This window comes from Paralichthys olivaceus, chromosome 11 (assembly GCF_024713975.1).
Source record: "Paralichthys olivaceus isolate ysfri-2021 chromosome 11, ASM2471397v2, whole genome shotgun sequence".
Taxonomy (NCBI): domain Eukaryota; kingdom Metazoa; phylum Chordata; class Actinopteri; order Pleuronectiformes; family Paralichthyidae; genus Paralichthys; species Paralichthys olivaceus.
Genome location: NC_091103.1, coordinates 18409877 through 18426303, shown reverse-complemented (window position 1 = coordinate 18426303; position 16427 = coordinate 18409877). Strand labels below are relative to the sequence as shown.

The following is a 16427-nucleotide window of genomic DNA, read 5'->3' as shown; positions in this document are numbered from 1 at the left end:
CCTCACATATGCTTTCACTCCCCTCTAACCTCCAGGCCCTTCAGGTCGTGTACCACCGATCATTCGCCAAGGTCCGGCCAATCAGACCGTATCTCGGGGTGCGACAGCGCAGCTGCACTGCCGTGTAATCGGAGGACCTTCAGTCAAGATTTCATGGGAGAAAGATGGAGAGAGACTTCAGGGAAATAAACCAAGACTGACCTTGATGGAGAATGGCACTTTGCAAATCGCAGACATAAAGGTGTGTGTGTGTGTGTGTGTGTGTGTGTGTGGGTGTGTGTTCCTCTTATTGAAAGAGGAATATAAAGAAGATGCTTTCAAAAGTGTTTGCTTTGAAAAACAGATTGTGTGACTGATAGAGAAAAACAGTAGAGAACAGTGTAAACAATTACTCTGACCTCCTATTACTTTCTCCACAGCCCACATGGCAACATATTTTTTTCACATTTCCATTATATATTCAGTTTTGGTTTCAAAGACCGATCTTTCCAAGGCAGTGCACGTCTCTCCAGCAGAATTATGTGCTCATATGCTGTGTAATTGTAATGTTAATGAAGGTGCTTGTTTGTAAATGCTAATGTGTTCTGCTTTGATGGAAGAGCAGTCAGCAGCCCCTTTGTGCTGTAACCCCACCTGGAGGTCAACGAGTGCAAGCAGGGTGGCGTAAAAGTTGCATTGTTTTTCCGTTAATTGACGGGTGATAGATGATAATTAGTTTGTAGGAATTTAATCCAATAACCTTCCTGGACTTTGCTCCTCTCTCGTCCTCTTTCTCAGCAGTGGTTCACAGAAAACTTGGAAGCATTAGGATTTGGTCCAGTGCACCACTGAGGCAAGGGAAATCTGCCATGCCAATGTGCTCAATGGAACAGAAGACATGCATTAGTGTGGCATCAAGGGGATGACAAGGGGTGGGGGGGGGGCAGGGAAATGGAGATGACGAGTGAGGGACTAAAAATATTTACCCTGCTGACGCCCCTAAACCGCCATCAATATTTGAGCAGTCGTTGGAGTCATTTAAGGAAATTCACCTGTCCACGCGCGCTGCGCTGCTGTCTGTCAGCCAGAGGTCAACACTGCGGCGGATGATCTCATATGGTCTGATGATAGCTCTAGCAAACTGGCTCTTATCCAGGACAAGGCTGTGCACCACGAGTGTCAGTGAAGCATGCAGGCGTATACGCTTCATATTATAAGCAGGAGTGTGTGGTGCAGTTTCCTTTGGTTTGTTGAAGGGAAGCTTTTAGAGCTGCAGGGGCTGATATGATAAATTCTTTTATTTTAAGAATGATGGTAAAAAAAAAAAATTTGCTTAAAGCTGCTATACTGAATATTTTTGTATCAAGAATGGAAAAAATCACTGTGTATGTAAAGGTTGTCGGTCACAAGGTCAAACTCACAGAGAGTTATCACCTGACTCTCACCACTATTAAGCGTTTCTATAATATAGAGTAATTCATCCCAAGACGTCTTTGGGAAATATGTATTTACCCAGCAATTGTAGGGAAATTACAGTGATTCATTTGTTTATTAATATACTTGTGCAACAGGTCAGCTGTGTATGCAAAATGTGAAATTTGTCTTCAGGCACACAAACACGTCAACATAGGGAAATTAAATTTTCAGCAATAAATGGGAATAAATTAATTAATTTTGGCTTTGAATTTAGCTCTTTTCCCCCATTAATTTGAGCAAAAAGACAAATAGTGCATCTTCAGTACTTCCTGCATTTAGATATCATTTGAACATGTATTCTAAAAGTTTATTTAATATTCTTCCACATTTATCTCGTGATTATAGCTTTCAGATCATTTCTGAGGTGTAATAGACTACTTCAGAATTGTGTTTAGAGACACTACTTAGACTCGGCCACACAAATCGATAGTCAGTAAAAATTCTTGACCTTAAAATTCTTTTCAGTCATCTACACAAAACATCCCTGAATAATGTAAACTCCCAAATGTTGTCTGCAGGACACAGACTCCGGGTCGTACATGTGCGTAGTATCCAGCGTCACGGGGGAGACGAGCTGGAGTGGGATGTTGACTATCAGAGGTACGGAAACTAAAACGCTCCAAACTCTGTCTCTCTCTTACATTTCACACTCTAAGATCACATTCTGTAACCATCACAAAACAAAATCCATTCCCAGGTTCACGCTGGTCCATTGTTGAATTCTAACAGTTCTGTTTTCCTGTCTGTGGAGCAGAAGATGGATTTTCTTCAGTATCCAGAGTTTCTGAGTTCATCCAGCTTCCAGGACCTCCACAGAAGCCTGTCGTGACAGAGGTGACCAAAAACACTGTCACCCTCACCTGGCAGTCCAACCCTCATGAAGGCGGGGCCGCTGTCACCTCCTACGTGATCGAAGCTTTCAGGTATGACAGACATACACACAGTGGGCCATTTGTTACATTTTAGAGGGATGGTCTCACCTGCATGAGGTGCAGGAAACCTAGGGAACTTTAATCTTCATCATCGTCATGACTTCATTTAAACTGGGAGAATTCTTTGTTGGTTCTAAAGGGCTCTCATCTGTGCTTCATTGTCCTGCATGCACAGTAATGTTTTCCGCTGTGTGCATTTGTAAAATAACTAAACACGGACAGATTTCACCATACTTGAGAATATTACTTGGGAGTGTAGCTCCAGATGGTTAACTTTTGGAGCTGATCAGTCTGGGTCAGGGCTGTGGGGATGACACCCATGAAGTAGAGAAAAGTACAAGTGCTGGTTGCGTGAACATGCACAGTGAAAGAGAGTTTATGCTGAATCATACCTGCCTGCTGAAGACAGTAAAATCATGTTTTTTTTAATTCTTCTCACACTGCTGCTGATGGTCAATGTGACTGTGACAGATGGTCAGTGTGTTTGTGACGGAGAGAGCGAGGGAGAGAGTGCCGTCCTTCTGTTCTTTTCAATGCCGTTTACTTTCAACTCTTATAAATAAACTGCAGATCCCTCAATTTATTTATCAGCATTCACTAGAGAACCCTCACACAAATTCTTCATCTGCACACACAGCACTCTCTCTCATAGGGAAAGGGGCGTGGCCCCTCATCTTCCTACAAATTGCTAACAACATACACATCAATATCATGAATCTACTTTTTTGGTATTTCTAAAAAATGAAAATCAGCACAGACAGCCTCTACTTAACTCTCCACCCTCTCACTGTCTGTGTCCACACTCTGTTTCCATTTGTTAGTATTCAGGCTCTTCCCTGATAATGAAGTCTTCTTCATTTAGAGTCATTAGTTTGGAAATGACTCATCTGCGCCTGAGGGAGAAACAGCTCTGTTAAATGATGTCCTGAAGTGAAACAGCAACACCCGCTGCATCAGTATTTAGCTGTGGCATCCCGAGGAGAGCCACAGCAGCTCTAACAACCAACCAGAGGCCTCAGTGAGACTGACAGCGAGGGAAAGAGAAGACAATTACTGCAGTGGTCAGCTCTGTCCTGTCCTGGGGCAATGGAAGGAGGGGAGCAATCCAGTTGGAGAGTTCACTAATTACAGAAGCAGGAGAGAGGGTACAGAGCAAGTGTAGAGACACATATACACAAAAGTTCTGGCTCTGTGTGGAGAGAAAGCTCAGAGCTGGAGGCTTACACGCACAGCCGATGACTAAGATCCACTCGCAGTTGCACGCTCCACCACCAACAAATTGCTTGCAAATATCTGTTTTCAGGCATCAGCATCAACAAAGACAGAAAGTTCAAACCGATATTTGCCCTGTTATAGTATCCTCTCTTGTATACGGTACATAATAATACTTATGTCTGTTTTGATTTAAAATAAATCAATTTAATGCTAAAGGAATCACTGTGGCTTCCACTCCGAACCCATTTGAAGCTTTTAAAAAAGCAGGATGAATCTATTTAAATGGCAAAAGTGTTTCTCTGAAGAACATTTGGGGAGGGAGTTTGTGAGGGAGAAAACATTGATGATAGAAAAATGCTGTAATTACCTCGCCATTTTCTCCTCCACGGAGTTTAGGAAAATGTTTAATCGTGCTCTCGGTGTTTGATGGCCCTCGCTCCTGCTCGGCATCAGGCTGTTGTATCCTCGCTGGACTCGTTCGGAAGCAGTCGTTTGCAGTAAAAAGAAGGAATAAAATTTGTCATTGTTTATGTCCACAAACTAGGACGGGCCAGCCGTTTTAAGATGCACAACGAACAAGCAGCATATATTTATTCATTCGTTTAATCGTGACTGCTAAGAGACAGTGTTTGTTTCGTAATCTTGAATGTTGTTTGATATTTTTTGTTCAATCTCTTGCTGAAAATTAGATGAGAAAATCTATATCTGCTGTTAGATTTGAAGATGCACTCAGGAGATGCAGGGTAGAGACAGAGGGAAATGACAAATTAAATGTTTTACTCTTAAGATTTGAATCAAACAAGTTATAATGTGAGTTAGTGAAGTTGAAGGCAGATTAGGATGCAGAGCTAGGCTAGCTGTTTCTCATTGCTTTCTGTCTATGCTTAGCTAACCAGTAGCTGGCTAGTGTCTCATTTAGGATATAGAAATTACATCTGTTATCTCTGGCTCCACAAAACAAGACAATAGCATAGCTCAGTCAAGCAAAATCAAAGTAGGGCTGGGCGATATGACTTCAAATCAATGAGGTGTCTCCTCATCCCTATTGTGCTTCACACAAACTGGCAATCGCATGCATTTGGTTATTAATCAGTGATATCGGATATCAAATCCAGATCGCATGCATGCAAAATGTTAGACTTGTATTCAATCCGTTAAAATATGCGCAACAAACACAAAGTAAACTTCAGTAATGTTCAGATCCAAATAACTTCTAATTAGTGTTTATTGTTAACTTGGAAAGTGAGTGCAGATCAGCGGGGGAAGTGAGGAGGGAGGACATGCAGGGTGACACAGCTAACACAGCTGTTATTCCTTACTCGTGATTCAAGCACGGTGAAATGTCACCTTGTGCTGTGGGAAATTATGATGGGCATTTTCTCCCATTTCTTACAGACAACAATTAACTGAGAAAATAAACCTCAGTGCAGAAAGTTTCAGGGTAATTACACAAATGCTGTTGATGTGTGCTTATGACACATGCCTCGTATATCCTTTCAAACAATCGCTTTGTTTTTAGACTCTAATCCTCTCTCTCAACGCCAAGGACTTTTTCACAGATGTGTCCCAGGTTTTTCCAACATTCTTTTCATTTCTGTCGTCTGTAAAGTTCCGACATTGCTTGTTCCACTTTCATCCATCTGTGTTATCAGTTTATCAGCAGTGGGCAAAGAGTTGTGATCAAACCCATTACCTTGTTATCTCTAAGTTACACAATAATGAAGCTGTCAAGATAACAGGAGTGGGGAATGAATGTTCACACAGAGGGCAGCACATTTGACTATTGAGACAGCACTTATAGCCTGCCTGCCAACTGTAGGTCTGATGTACTTTCCAAGACAAGAAACACCATCTGGATAAATATCTTAACCTTCAAGTGTGACACCACCCTCATCATGATGAAATGAATGTATTAAAATCAAAAGGAAAGACTGATATCAATGGCACCAGTAAAGCACGTAGCTATGCCAAGCCCACGCAGATCCCTAATGAGACCACATTTAAATTCACAAGATTTGATTTGGATACGGACCAAATTGAACACATTCACCCCCTAAATATGGCGTCGATTTTTCCCTGGGAAATTTGTGAAACATCGATGACGTTATCTCTGTTGAAACTAAATATATTTGGCTTCTTTCTTGGCCCATGTCCCATACGTTCATCAATTTCCATGGAAATCCGTCCAGTAGTTTTTGCATTTAACCAACCAACAAATAAAGATACAAATGAACAGGAGTGAAAACATAACCTCCTTGGTGGAAGTAGTGAAATATTTTCATGTGTCCTTGGGTAAAATATCACTTTTTCCCTCTGCAGCCAATCAGTGGGCAGCACCTGGCAAACGGTAGCGGACCATGTGAGGCAGGAGAGGCACACAGTGGTCGGACTCTTCCCCAACACGGTTTATCTCTTCATTGTCCGAGCTGTCAACTCGTTTGGCCTAAGTGACCCCAGCCCGATATCTGAGCCTGTCAGGACACAAGGTGAGTTACAGAGTTTTTGGACAATATGAATCAGACCGTGCAGTCTTTTTAAAAAGGGAAATTAAACTTACTGCTTTCCCTGTGTAGTCTTAAAATGTATTGCTTTCTCGGAGTGATACTCCTCTACGCTGACCACCTCACCAGAATGCTTTCTTTCTTTTCTTTTACCTGAAAAGTTTAAATTCAGCTGTATTGTTTGCCTTGACTGCAGAGTGGATTTCTTTGTTGTTTCAGATGGGAGTCCCACAGAGCAGGGCGTGGACCACAGACAGGTGCAGAGAGATTTAGGAGAGGTGTCTGTCTACCTGCAGAAGCCTGTGGTTCTCTCTCCTTCCAGCACCAGGATTTCTTGGACTGTAAGTTGAATACTTGGCTGATGGAAAGTCTACTTTTCAAAGTTGGCCCGCAGTGTGTGGAGGGTACACTAATCTCCAAACATTAACGTCAATAAACTCCTCCAAACATGACTTGACACAAACAGATTAACTTGAGGTGCAAAGTACGGTGGGATTACTGACGTGAATGTGAAATGTGTATGTTCTTTGTTTCTTGCCAACATTTATCAGGTCGCCCGTCAGTCTCGGTATGTTCAGGGTTACCGAATATTTTACCGCACTATCGGCAACTCCTGGTTGGTCCAGGATGTGGAGGCCACCTCTGACAACAGCGCCATCTTAGTAGATCTACAGAGCAGCTCTGAGTATGAGGTCAAGATACGACCTTACTTCAATGAGCTACAGGGACATGACAGCCTCATGGTTCTGCTGCGTACACCCGAGGAGGGTAAGAAATATTTATTAGCTACTTTACAGATAGCTTACAAAAATAATCCTTTGGGAATTAAGAACTCGACCTAACATTTCATCATCTTTAAGATGTCAACAAAAATACATTTCCATAGACCACAAGGGAAAACATATAGGATTCACTATTCACTATTAACAAACACATTTTGCAAATTCTACTACTGCTAATCTTTTAACAAACTAAATTACATACATAAAAACTTTTAATTTAAGAGAAATATTAACAAACTATTTCTTTGGAGCATTTTTATCATTGCGACGGAATTAAAGCCTTTAAAATCACAATGAACTTCTTTCATTTTCCTTAAATTAAGTACCAAATCCCATAATTTATCCTGGAAATACATTTGGAAATTATGAACCTGTATAGAATCATCATAACACTTCATATCTAGTAATAATGCAAATAACTTCTTCTTCCTTCTCTGTCTGCAGTTTTAAGTGCTCCTCCACCGGGTGTATCAGTGGTGCAGCTCACTAACAGCTCCAGTATCAGTGTATCCTGGGAGCCTCCACCTCATAATATTCAGAGTGGTATCATTCGGGAGTACAAGGTGAGATTATAGCTATCGGCATGACTACACCCGAGACTACACCTGGCTGTCTGCTTTCTTATCTGGTGTTTATTTCTTCCTTTAAAACCAGTCATGCAGCTGGAAAAATTAAATGGAACAAATTGCCCTTTTAATCCACAATCTTTGTATTTTGGCACAGTCATTACCCAGCGCTGTTCAAATAAGTTGTTTTCATACTTGATGAACAATGTTTTTTTATTAACATTCTATAATTACTCATTAGCTCTCATCGGCTGCCAGTACATGTGCTGCCGCCACTAAAAGTAACTGAATGTTGTCATCAGAGTTTCAGCTGAACACTGACTGTCCCTGTCATCTGTGAAAAAAACACTCCGCTCTGATTATCTGTCTCTTAGCAAAAGCACAACACTGATTACTAATCATCAGGCTGCTATGCTCAGGAAGAAAACACACTGAAATGGAACATGCAGCTCTATTGTTTTGATTTATTCTTCCCATCTGTGTCTGCATGTTTAAGGTTACAACAAAACAGCACAAGTCTGATCACGAAAAATCCAGATCCTCTTGTACGTGGTGGCTTGTCAGCCGAAGGCGAGGATCACACTTAATCCACTTAAACATTCAATTTGCTGAGAAGTGCACACAGTATTTTGTGCAAGCATTCAGAGGCTTACATGTGAAAAGTTGAAGTATTACACGTATTACCGGATAAATGCAGCTCACTGTTTTTGATCAAATAAAAAACTTCACAAAAGATTAATTCCAAAAGTTTACTCACTGTAAATTGTACCACTGCTGAAAAGAAACTAATTTACTCAGGAATGGACTAAAATACTGAGATATTATACCATTTTCTTCTTCTCCCATACGCTGTATTTTAAAATGAAATGTTCAACTTTTTACATGCACCCTTATATTCACAACTAAAGTAGCTTTGTTGATACAAAATTCCAAAACAGAAGATTTATCCATTTTATTAAATTTGACAGATTCATTTTTTTGACTGACTCATCAAATATACAGATAAGTTAAATTTAACTCCACCTTGAATATATCTTATATATATATATATATATATATATATATATATATATATATATATCTGTTGCACTGCATGATCTACTCCATAATTGATGGCACTAAACAGATCTTTTAATATATTTATCAAGTAAACAAATAAATGAGCTGATTATTTCCAAGTTTAAATACATGACTTTCAGCTCTGTAAACAAATTATGAGCAATATTTTTGACATCATATGAATATTAATTACCAAGGATGTTTTGATGTGTGTAAAATGTTACAAATTAATTCACAGTATACTTTAGAAATCTGAATGTTTGTTCCTGTGCTGAGTTAAATCCAACATGCATGAACATTCATGGGAGAAACACAGAAGCTGTGATGCCTAAAGGCACGAAACTGTATATATGCAACATCAGGATTTTAAATCTGGCTTTAAGCTGTCATTGCATTGACATCCCTTTCTCCTTCATCTCTGTTGTTTGCTGCAGACGTGTTCTACCAGATGAAGCTTCAATGCCAAAGAATTGAAAAGCACCCAGTCTATAAGAACAGACCACATCTGATCAGAGGGTGTGCAGGATACATGAACGTCTTTATGGGTTTACCTCTCATTAAACCCTTTATATCTGGTCTCAATTAGGTCTGGTGTCTGGGCAGTGGAGTGGATGAGGAGAACCAGATCAACCGAACTGTGGATGGAGCTGTTCTGTCCATCCTGCTGACGGGGCTGCTGCCTGGCGTCCGCTACTCTGTCACGGTGGCTGCTGTCACCAGCCTGGGTGTGGGCGCTCAAAGCCCGCCTGTCAGCCTGCTTCTCAGTGAGTCACTGAAACTGTTGCAGCTACTACACAGATGTGATCTCACGGATAGAACCTGCTTGTGAATGTCGATTGCGTGAATGCGTTTACAACCGAGGTGTCGTCAGCATAATATTGTGAGTGTGGGGATGTGTTAACCGAGGATTCAGATTGATAACAAATAGCATTTGAAGGCAGGATGATCAGATCATATTTTTACATTTTGGGAAATACGCTTTTTTTACATGGAGAGCTTAATATCACTCCCATGTCTAGCTAAATCTAGCCACCAATTAGCTTAGCTTAGCATTAAGTCTGGAGACAAGGGGGGGCAGTTAGCCTGGCTCTGTCTAAAGGAAACAAAATAAAGCCCCTCTAATGCTCTTAAGCTATTATTTGTTGTCCGCACAGAAACCAAAATGTAAAACTATAATTTGTGGTTTTAAGGGGGGTTATCCACTGGTTTGTGGTGACAAGACTCCCAGCCGAGAAAAAGTATGTCTCCTTGTTCAGACAGAGCACTAAGGCAGAGCTCCAGGTAAAAGACAAAGGCATTTTCATTATATAAATAAAACATAGCTGTATAAAGGTACATAAAGTTGCTTTTCTACTTTCAAATACTCCCTGCAATTCTTATCTCATCTCATGGCATAGATGGCATAGAAACACTTGGTACCATTTGGCTGCAATCACTTGTCAATCTTTCTTCCAGCTGTCCCACTGGACAAGACTTCAACGTCTGTGAAGAAAGATGGTAGTCTCACCATATCAGAGCAGATCACAAGCGTAGTGCGCCAGCCGGCCTTCATCGCAGGACTGGGCGTGGCTGCGTGGTTGGCGCTGACGGGCTTCAGTGGTTGGCTGTACTGTCGCCACCGCAGGAGGAAGCAGCTGGGACACTACACCACATCCTTCGCATACACACCAGCAGGTGAGTGGGGGAAAAAGCTTTGACTTTGAATGGAAAGTTTTTCCAAAGTTGAATTTCTGAAATGTGACTTTTTAGATCTGTCGTATCAGGACTGCTCCTTTAAGAATGTTCTGTAAAAGAAAGTATTAAAGATTGAAATGATATGACCTTCAGAGACCTTCCTTCTTAAAAGAGAGAAGTTTGTCTTCAGCTGTTGTAGAGTGAGCCATCAGAATTTATTTTCAACTAGTGACAGGGACAAACATCCTCATAGACCACTGGGGATTTCTGCAGCAGTGAATGTATTATAATTTTAGTATTTTGCAAAGCAGTGGCTGCACTTTCATCACTTATTGGGTTAATTAAAATGAATTTATCCCCACAGGGCAGTTTTCATGGCAGGAAGGAAGGAAAACACTGATATCGCACTGAAGCATATGTAACCAGTAGCAACTGTATACAGTTTAATCTAAAATATGTTCTCTGGCACATAAACACATCACCTGTTTTCTGTCTTTAAGAGATGAATTATTCATGGTCAGAAATACTAAATGTGCCTTAAGAAACACATGCGAAATTAGATTTTCCCATGAATATTTCATATATTTGATGCCATACCATTGACTGTATTATTTCAAATTGTAGTATGGATTCTATTATCACCATAATATAAATGTTATTGATCTGTAGAAACAATAGTAGAAGCACAGAAACAACACATTTAATCATCTGCATTTTTATGTATTGCAGGCACATTGTGTAATATTGATTAGAATCTGCACTCTTCTGTGGGATAACCTGTTAATTTGGAAAGGAGCGTTATTCGATACAAGATGTATTTATCAGAGAATCCTGATAAAACAGCGTTGAGAAGAACTTTTTATTATTTCCTGCTGTAAGACATGATTTATGACTAAATTATATTTACTTCTTCCAGTTGGCTTTGCTCACAGTGAAGGATCCGGAATCATAAACGGAGGGTAAACCGAAGATTATGATTTGATAGAGACAAAATTTACGACTGTGTGTTAAATGTAAAAAATAAATATACATACATCTCATTTCTCATTCCAGGCCTGGCTTGCTGGGATCAAACATGGGTAACTACCCCTGGCTGGCCGACTCTTGGCCGACTCCGAACCTCACTCACAACAGCAAAGACTCTGTGAACTGCTGCTCTGGCAAACTGGACTCAGATAGATATTATAACAGTAAGAACTCCCCAGACTGTATTTTTTGGGTGTAGGAGCAGATTTAAGAACACTTAATAGATGATCATAACTAATGTAACACAGTCCTTTGTTGTTCAGCAGTTGGTATCACAAACTACCCGACCCAGTCAGAGAAACTCAGCACAGCGTCCAACGACAGTCCCATCTACAGCACCATCAACACAGCTGCTGAGGATGACCTGCTGGCCTATTATGACACCTACTCCAGCACATCCTACATCCAGGGTCCAGACCCATACAGCAGCAACCCGGTGCTGTCAAACAGTGGACTCGTGGGTCTGGGGCAGGACCTGGACCAGTGGACCATCCAGTCTGGACAGTCTGGGTCTGAATATGCTAAGCTCCAGTACACCAAGAAAAGCAACGGTGAGTGTTTTCTCCCTCTATGATATGTTTCAATTTCATAATACAGGGAAGATGCTTATGAAAATCACAGACTAAATAGAGATGGATGACATGTCAGCTTCCCAGTGTAGTAGTGAATCCCTATCGTGCATCGCCTGCAATACACAGTATGTCGAGGTTTAGACTAAAAATAAAGTACAGCAGGAGCAGCCTGTCTTTTTACGATAGCGTCTGGTAGACCCTGAAGAAATAGTGTCGCTCAGAGGTTGTGTTACAATCTTTTTTCTTATTAGGTCAACAATGGTTCCCTTGGCAAGCGACCACGTCTCACTCCTGTTAAGAAACCACTGCAGAGAGAACTTACATGCAGCACCTTTAAATTGAGCTTATTCATCATTTAAAATCCAGTGGTTTCAAGCTCAAGGTGGAGACACTAAAGACAAAGTGAGGACACTTGTACACAGACCCACTCTTCTTTGTCTTTGTAGACAAACTGGCAAAGCAGAAGTCGACTGGATCCTCATCCAAGCCAGCTCCTCTCACCTGGGTGGATGTTTTGTCGCTTCCTCACCCTCCCAACAAAGACATGGGTCGCAGAAAGACAGACAAAGGAGACGGGCAACACAGGTGAGGTTCCATGTGAAGTGCTTTTTGTTCTGGCTATATTCACTCAGTCATTATTAGCACCAAGGCTTCTGACTTCACCTACATGACAAAGAGAGTTAAGGAAGATGGATATCAAACCTGCCCTGTAACTCTGCCACAGCTGTCAAACAAAACTCGAGTGAAGTTTGGAGTCTGGTGAGTTTTCGAATTAACAACATTGTGTCTTGAGGCATTGAGGCGACTGTGCTCGGGGGCTATGGAGGGGAGCATCTACTCTAACTGGTTATGACAGATTAGATTGTGTTCATAACTGGGTGGGTTGGAGGGGCTGTTCTGACCGTGCCGTGTCTTTTGTAATGACATTAGCCATGATCTGACAGTCTGAATTAGTACTTTCCAGTTTTAATGACATGTCCATCATTAAATTAGACCTGACACCACTGAAGTGACAGGCAGAGATGGTTCTCTTCCTCTGTAACTCTGCAGTGGTTCTCTTTTTCATAGGTTATTTATTCTATTAAATAATATGGATGGCAGAGGGATTCATCTGTCCACCATGAAATGCTTTATTTTGTTCTGATGTTTAAATTCTCTTGAGAATTCATTAGTGACTGTGATCTTCTGACCTTTTCTTTAACATTCGTTGGTTAATTGGATGAATATCCATGGCATTTTCTTCTCATGCACATTCACATTCCCCTCAAACTCCTCAAACAAAACCATCATCAGGTCAGAAAGTTAATTTGCCCGATACGTTGTGATGTGATGTGATCAAGCTGTACTGTGTTAATCGCACATTAGCGATAGCATGTCCTGTGTGTGATCGTGTTAGCAGGTTGATGTTAGCAGTTAGAGATGTAAGCTGAAAGCACAGTGCTGTAATACAGCCTCACAGAGCTGTTCCCATGGCTTAAGACTCATATTATTCAAGATTTGAAATGTCTCTGGTGTAATAATTTAAACCCAGTTGGGGTATTGCAAATGTTATAGGTTGCAGTAAGTTTACTTGCTCAGCGTTTCCCTCAGAGACATGGCTCATGCCGCTGTCATTCATTGTCAATCCTTTAGCTCTGAGGAGGAGGACGAAGACTGGTGTCCTCCGTTGCCTGCCAGAACCTACCTGATGGACGCTTCCAGGGAGGAAATCTCCAGCCTGCCTTCAAAAACAGACGATCTGTCTTACGCAGCGACATTGATGGCCTTTCCTCAGCGAGACACACACAAGCCCAGCAACAGTCCGCGACTGCACAGCTTCGACCTCTTGACCCGCCAACACTTGGGTTCCCAGGTGTCCCAGTCCAACCCAGATCTATTTACCAACAAGGCCCGGGACGTCAGCGAGTTGTACCACACCAACCAATGGGCAGACAATTTCAAAGGAGAGAGCAACAGCAAAAGTAATTTTGAAAACAATTTTAAGCCTCACATCTTTGGAAATGACTTCCCATGACAACCACGTAGTGTCATGTTTAATTTAGTTTATGATGTTACCTAACAGAAAGTATTTGTACAGGAAAATCATGTCGCATTTCTTTTAAAGTGCAGCTCAGTGTTCCTCCTTTCCCCGAGGATGACATCAGTGTGCTTTCTTGTCAGGACCATCTCCTGCTGCAGCTGCCGAGTCGTGTCCTGGAGCCCAGACGCACAGATCCAGGAGTAAGAAGAAAACGCCCAAGGAAGGACAACTCAAGCGAGAGCTACACAGCCACACAGGTTTGACACAGTGTTTGTAACTCATCTAACTTGTTTTAAGGGTAAAGAAAAAAATAGTATGATAAGACAGCAGCTCAGTGCAGTAGTCCACCATTTTGGTAATGTCTAAAATATCACAGTAACTATTAGACTATGTTCACTTTGTACTGAGGTCTCCCCTTGCGATAATAGACTGGATATAGATGGACAACATGACAGCTCTCTAAAAGTGAAGCCAAAGTGTCTCAATTGCCCCCTTGTTGCCGCCTGCTGCCACCCTTTATGTTAGTGGATGGGACATGGACTAAACTTAAAAGTCAAAGTATTTGAAATAAAATTTTGTCAAAGACGGTTCCTGGTGCTACAAAAACGTTCACCCAATTGCTAGTGTGCAGACTCTGGCTCCAGATGCACAAGATGGCAGTATTTGTATGCTGGATATTTTGGCTTTATTTCTGGAGTGGAAAGGCATCTTCCATTGCGGTCCATTGTTTCTAGTGCTAATGTAAAGCCAATCTAACCAGCTGCTTGCTGTAGCTTCATAATCAATGTGCTGGCTGGAGACTGGTATTGATCTTCTCATCTAACTCACAGCAATATAGCGAATAAGCATGAAAACTATTATTTTAAAGTGATGTTTTTCTCTCAGTGAATTGTTAATCATCAATAATCAATCATATGCAGAACTCCCCCCTCCCCCGGCCCTGCCCCCTACAGATGACTCGCTGCAGCTCTTGGCGGAGGTTTTGAGCCGCGGACGAACGGACACGGAAAGAAAAGGGGCCAGCGACTCACCTACTCTTCAGAGGAGGGGAGAACAATTCTCACCGCAAAGAAGAGGACCGACAAATTGTTCATCGCAGGGTAAGTACAACATGCGAGTCTCTGTCACATCATTCAATAACTATCCACAGCCTAAAACAGAAAAAAGAGCAATTCCTCACAATTCACCAGCTTGATCTAAAAAAGACATGTATTAATATTATTGTGGTGCTTCACATTAATCCCCTTGAGCTTAGAAAGAACCAACTGCCATCAGTGTGCGACTCAAATGATCTCACAGTGGCTCTGCTTTTAGTAGCAGGGGGTCTATTTCCAGTCTGCTTTATCACTTAGGATTTAACCTATATAAATACAGCTGTAACTTCAAATGATTTGTTTGTCATCTGCAGATGAAAATGTAATCCCATATGGACAGTCCAGCTTCCTGCCCAAGGTCCAGATGTCAGGCGGTGAAGTGTTCCCTCGACCCTCCGCTGCCACCTTTAGGGGAGATGAGGTATGTCTAGACAAGACATACCGTAGGACCTGACGCACAGTTTTTTGCGTCAGAAATAGTTAAATAATAAACTGAGGGCAGTTTCCATGAGACAGTGAATGACAGAACTCGTGCTTTTGGACAAAAACTTTTTGAGGTAATATTTGTCACTGCTGGTATATTTTTGAGAAAATAACCACTAAAATTTGTGTGTAGCGACAACCAGTCCGCCCTTAAATGACGAAACCAACGTGGAAACCATAATGCAATAGATTTTTTTTCATGTATTCATTTAGGAGAGGTTTCAATTTCCTCATTGCTCCAAATATATGTGATGCTCATCTCTTCTGCAGAGCATAAAATTAATTAACGCATCAATGGGTAAAGCTCTTGGCAGTCATAGCAACAAACCACCTCCATGTTTCTGTGGGTAGCCTGTGTTTTAAATGACGCTGTTGTTATTGTTTGCATCAAGTCACATGACTGATCATCTCATTTTTTTTCTTTCCAGAACCTCATGTGAACAGAAGTGGGCCTTGTTTTCCTGTCTTTGATTTCCTGTCTTTGCAAACCTTCAATCTGTTGCCATGGTATCTAACAAAAAACTGAGGACAAAAGGGAAAGCGTCAAGGCTCTCCATCTGCCTTTTCACCAACTATTTTTTATTATTTTTTATCATTTGAATGATTTGATTGTTATTTTTTGTGATTCACTTCAACCCTTCTCCTTGTATATAGACATATTTGCAATTTTTAAAAGATGTGATGAGATATATTACTAAAATAAATCTGGGGGGGAAAGTATTGTATTTTTAGGCAATGAGAAGTAACTGTAACTTTGACATTATTGTACAGCTGATTATTGAATGTATCTTCTGTTTACTCCTTACCATTAAAACCATGATGGTGTGTGTGTTCGATTAAAGACTGGAAAAGAAGCAGAGGATTCGGTAATAACTCATCATGTTGGTGTGGGTGTGTTTGAGTGTGCGTGTCAGTGCATGTGCGTAGTGTTTGTGTGTGCTACTGTTTTTAATCTGTCATCTCTGTGTGACTGTGCTGTGGTTTTCCTGTAGATCACCAGTGTGTTATCAAGCTTTTTAAACTGACCAATAAAACATTTGTTACAAAA

General features: G+C 41.2%; 1 protein-coding gene across 4 annotated transcripts in view; it reads left to right on the top strand.

The window, feature by feature from the left end:
• The window catches only part of LOC109630396 (roundabout homolog 2), a 45422-nt gene extending 28995 nt beyond the window's left edge, over positions 1-16427 (top strand). The window contains exons 9-26 of one of the 4 annotated variants that reach the window (XM_069534584.1): positions 36-241; positions 1974-2055; positions 2210-2378; positions 5922-6088; positions 6323-6444; positions 6655-6871; positions 7330-7448; positions 9097-9274; positions 9966-10184; positions 11101-11143; positions 11238-11374; positions 11459-11761; positions 12229-12367; positions 13415-13743; positions 13943-14059; positions 14756-14902; positions 15211-15317; positions 15808-16427. In XM_069534584.1, coding sequence (XP_069390685.1) covers positions 36-241; positions 1974-2055; positions 2210-2378; positions 5922-6088; positions 6323-6444; positions 6655-6871; positions 7330-7448; positions 9097-9274; positions 9966-10184; positions 11101-11143; positions 11238-11374; positions 11459-11761; positions 12229-12367; positions 13415-13743; positions 13943-14059; positions 14756-14902; positions 15211-15317; positions 15808-15819 — 2813 coding nt within the window. In that variant the 3' untranslated portion in view covers positions 15820-16427. Of the gene's footprint in view, positions 1-35; positions 242-1973; positions 2056-2209; positions 2379-5921; positions 6089-6322; positions 6445-6654; positions 6872-7329; positions 7449-9096; positions 9275-9965; positions 10185-11100; positions 11144-11237; positions 11375-11458; positions 11762-12228; positions 12368-13414; positions 13744-13942; positions 14060-14722; positions 14903-15210; positions 15318-15807 lie in introns of all 4 variants that reach the window. The other 3 variants (XM_020088581.2, XM_020088586.2, XM_020088584.2) reach the window with 3 other exon arrangements.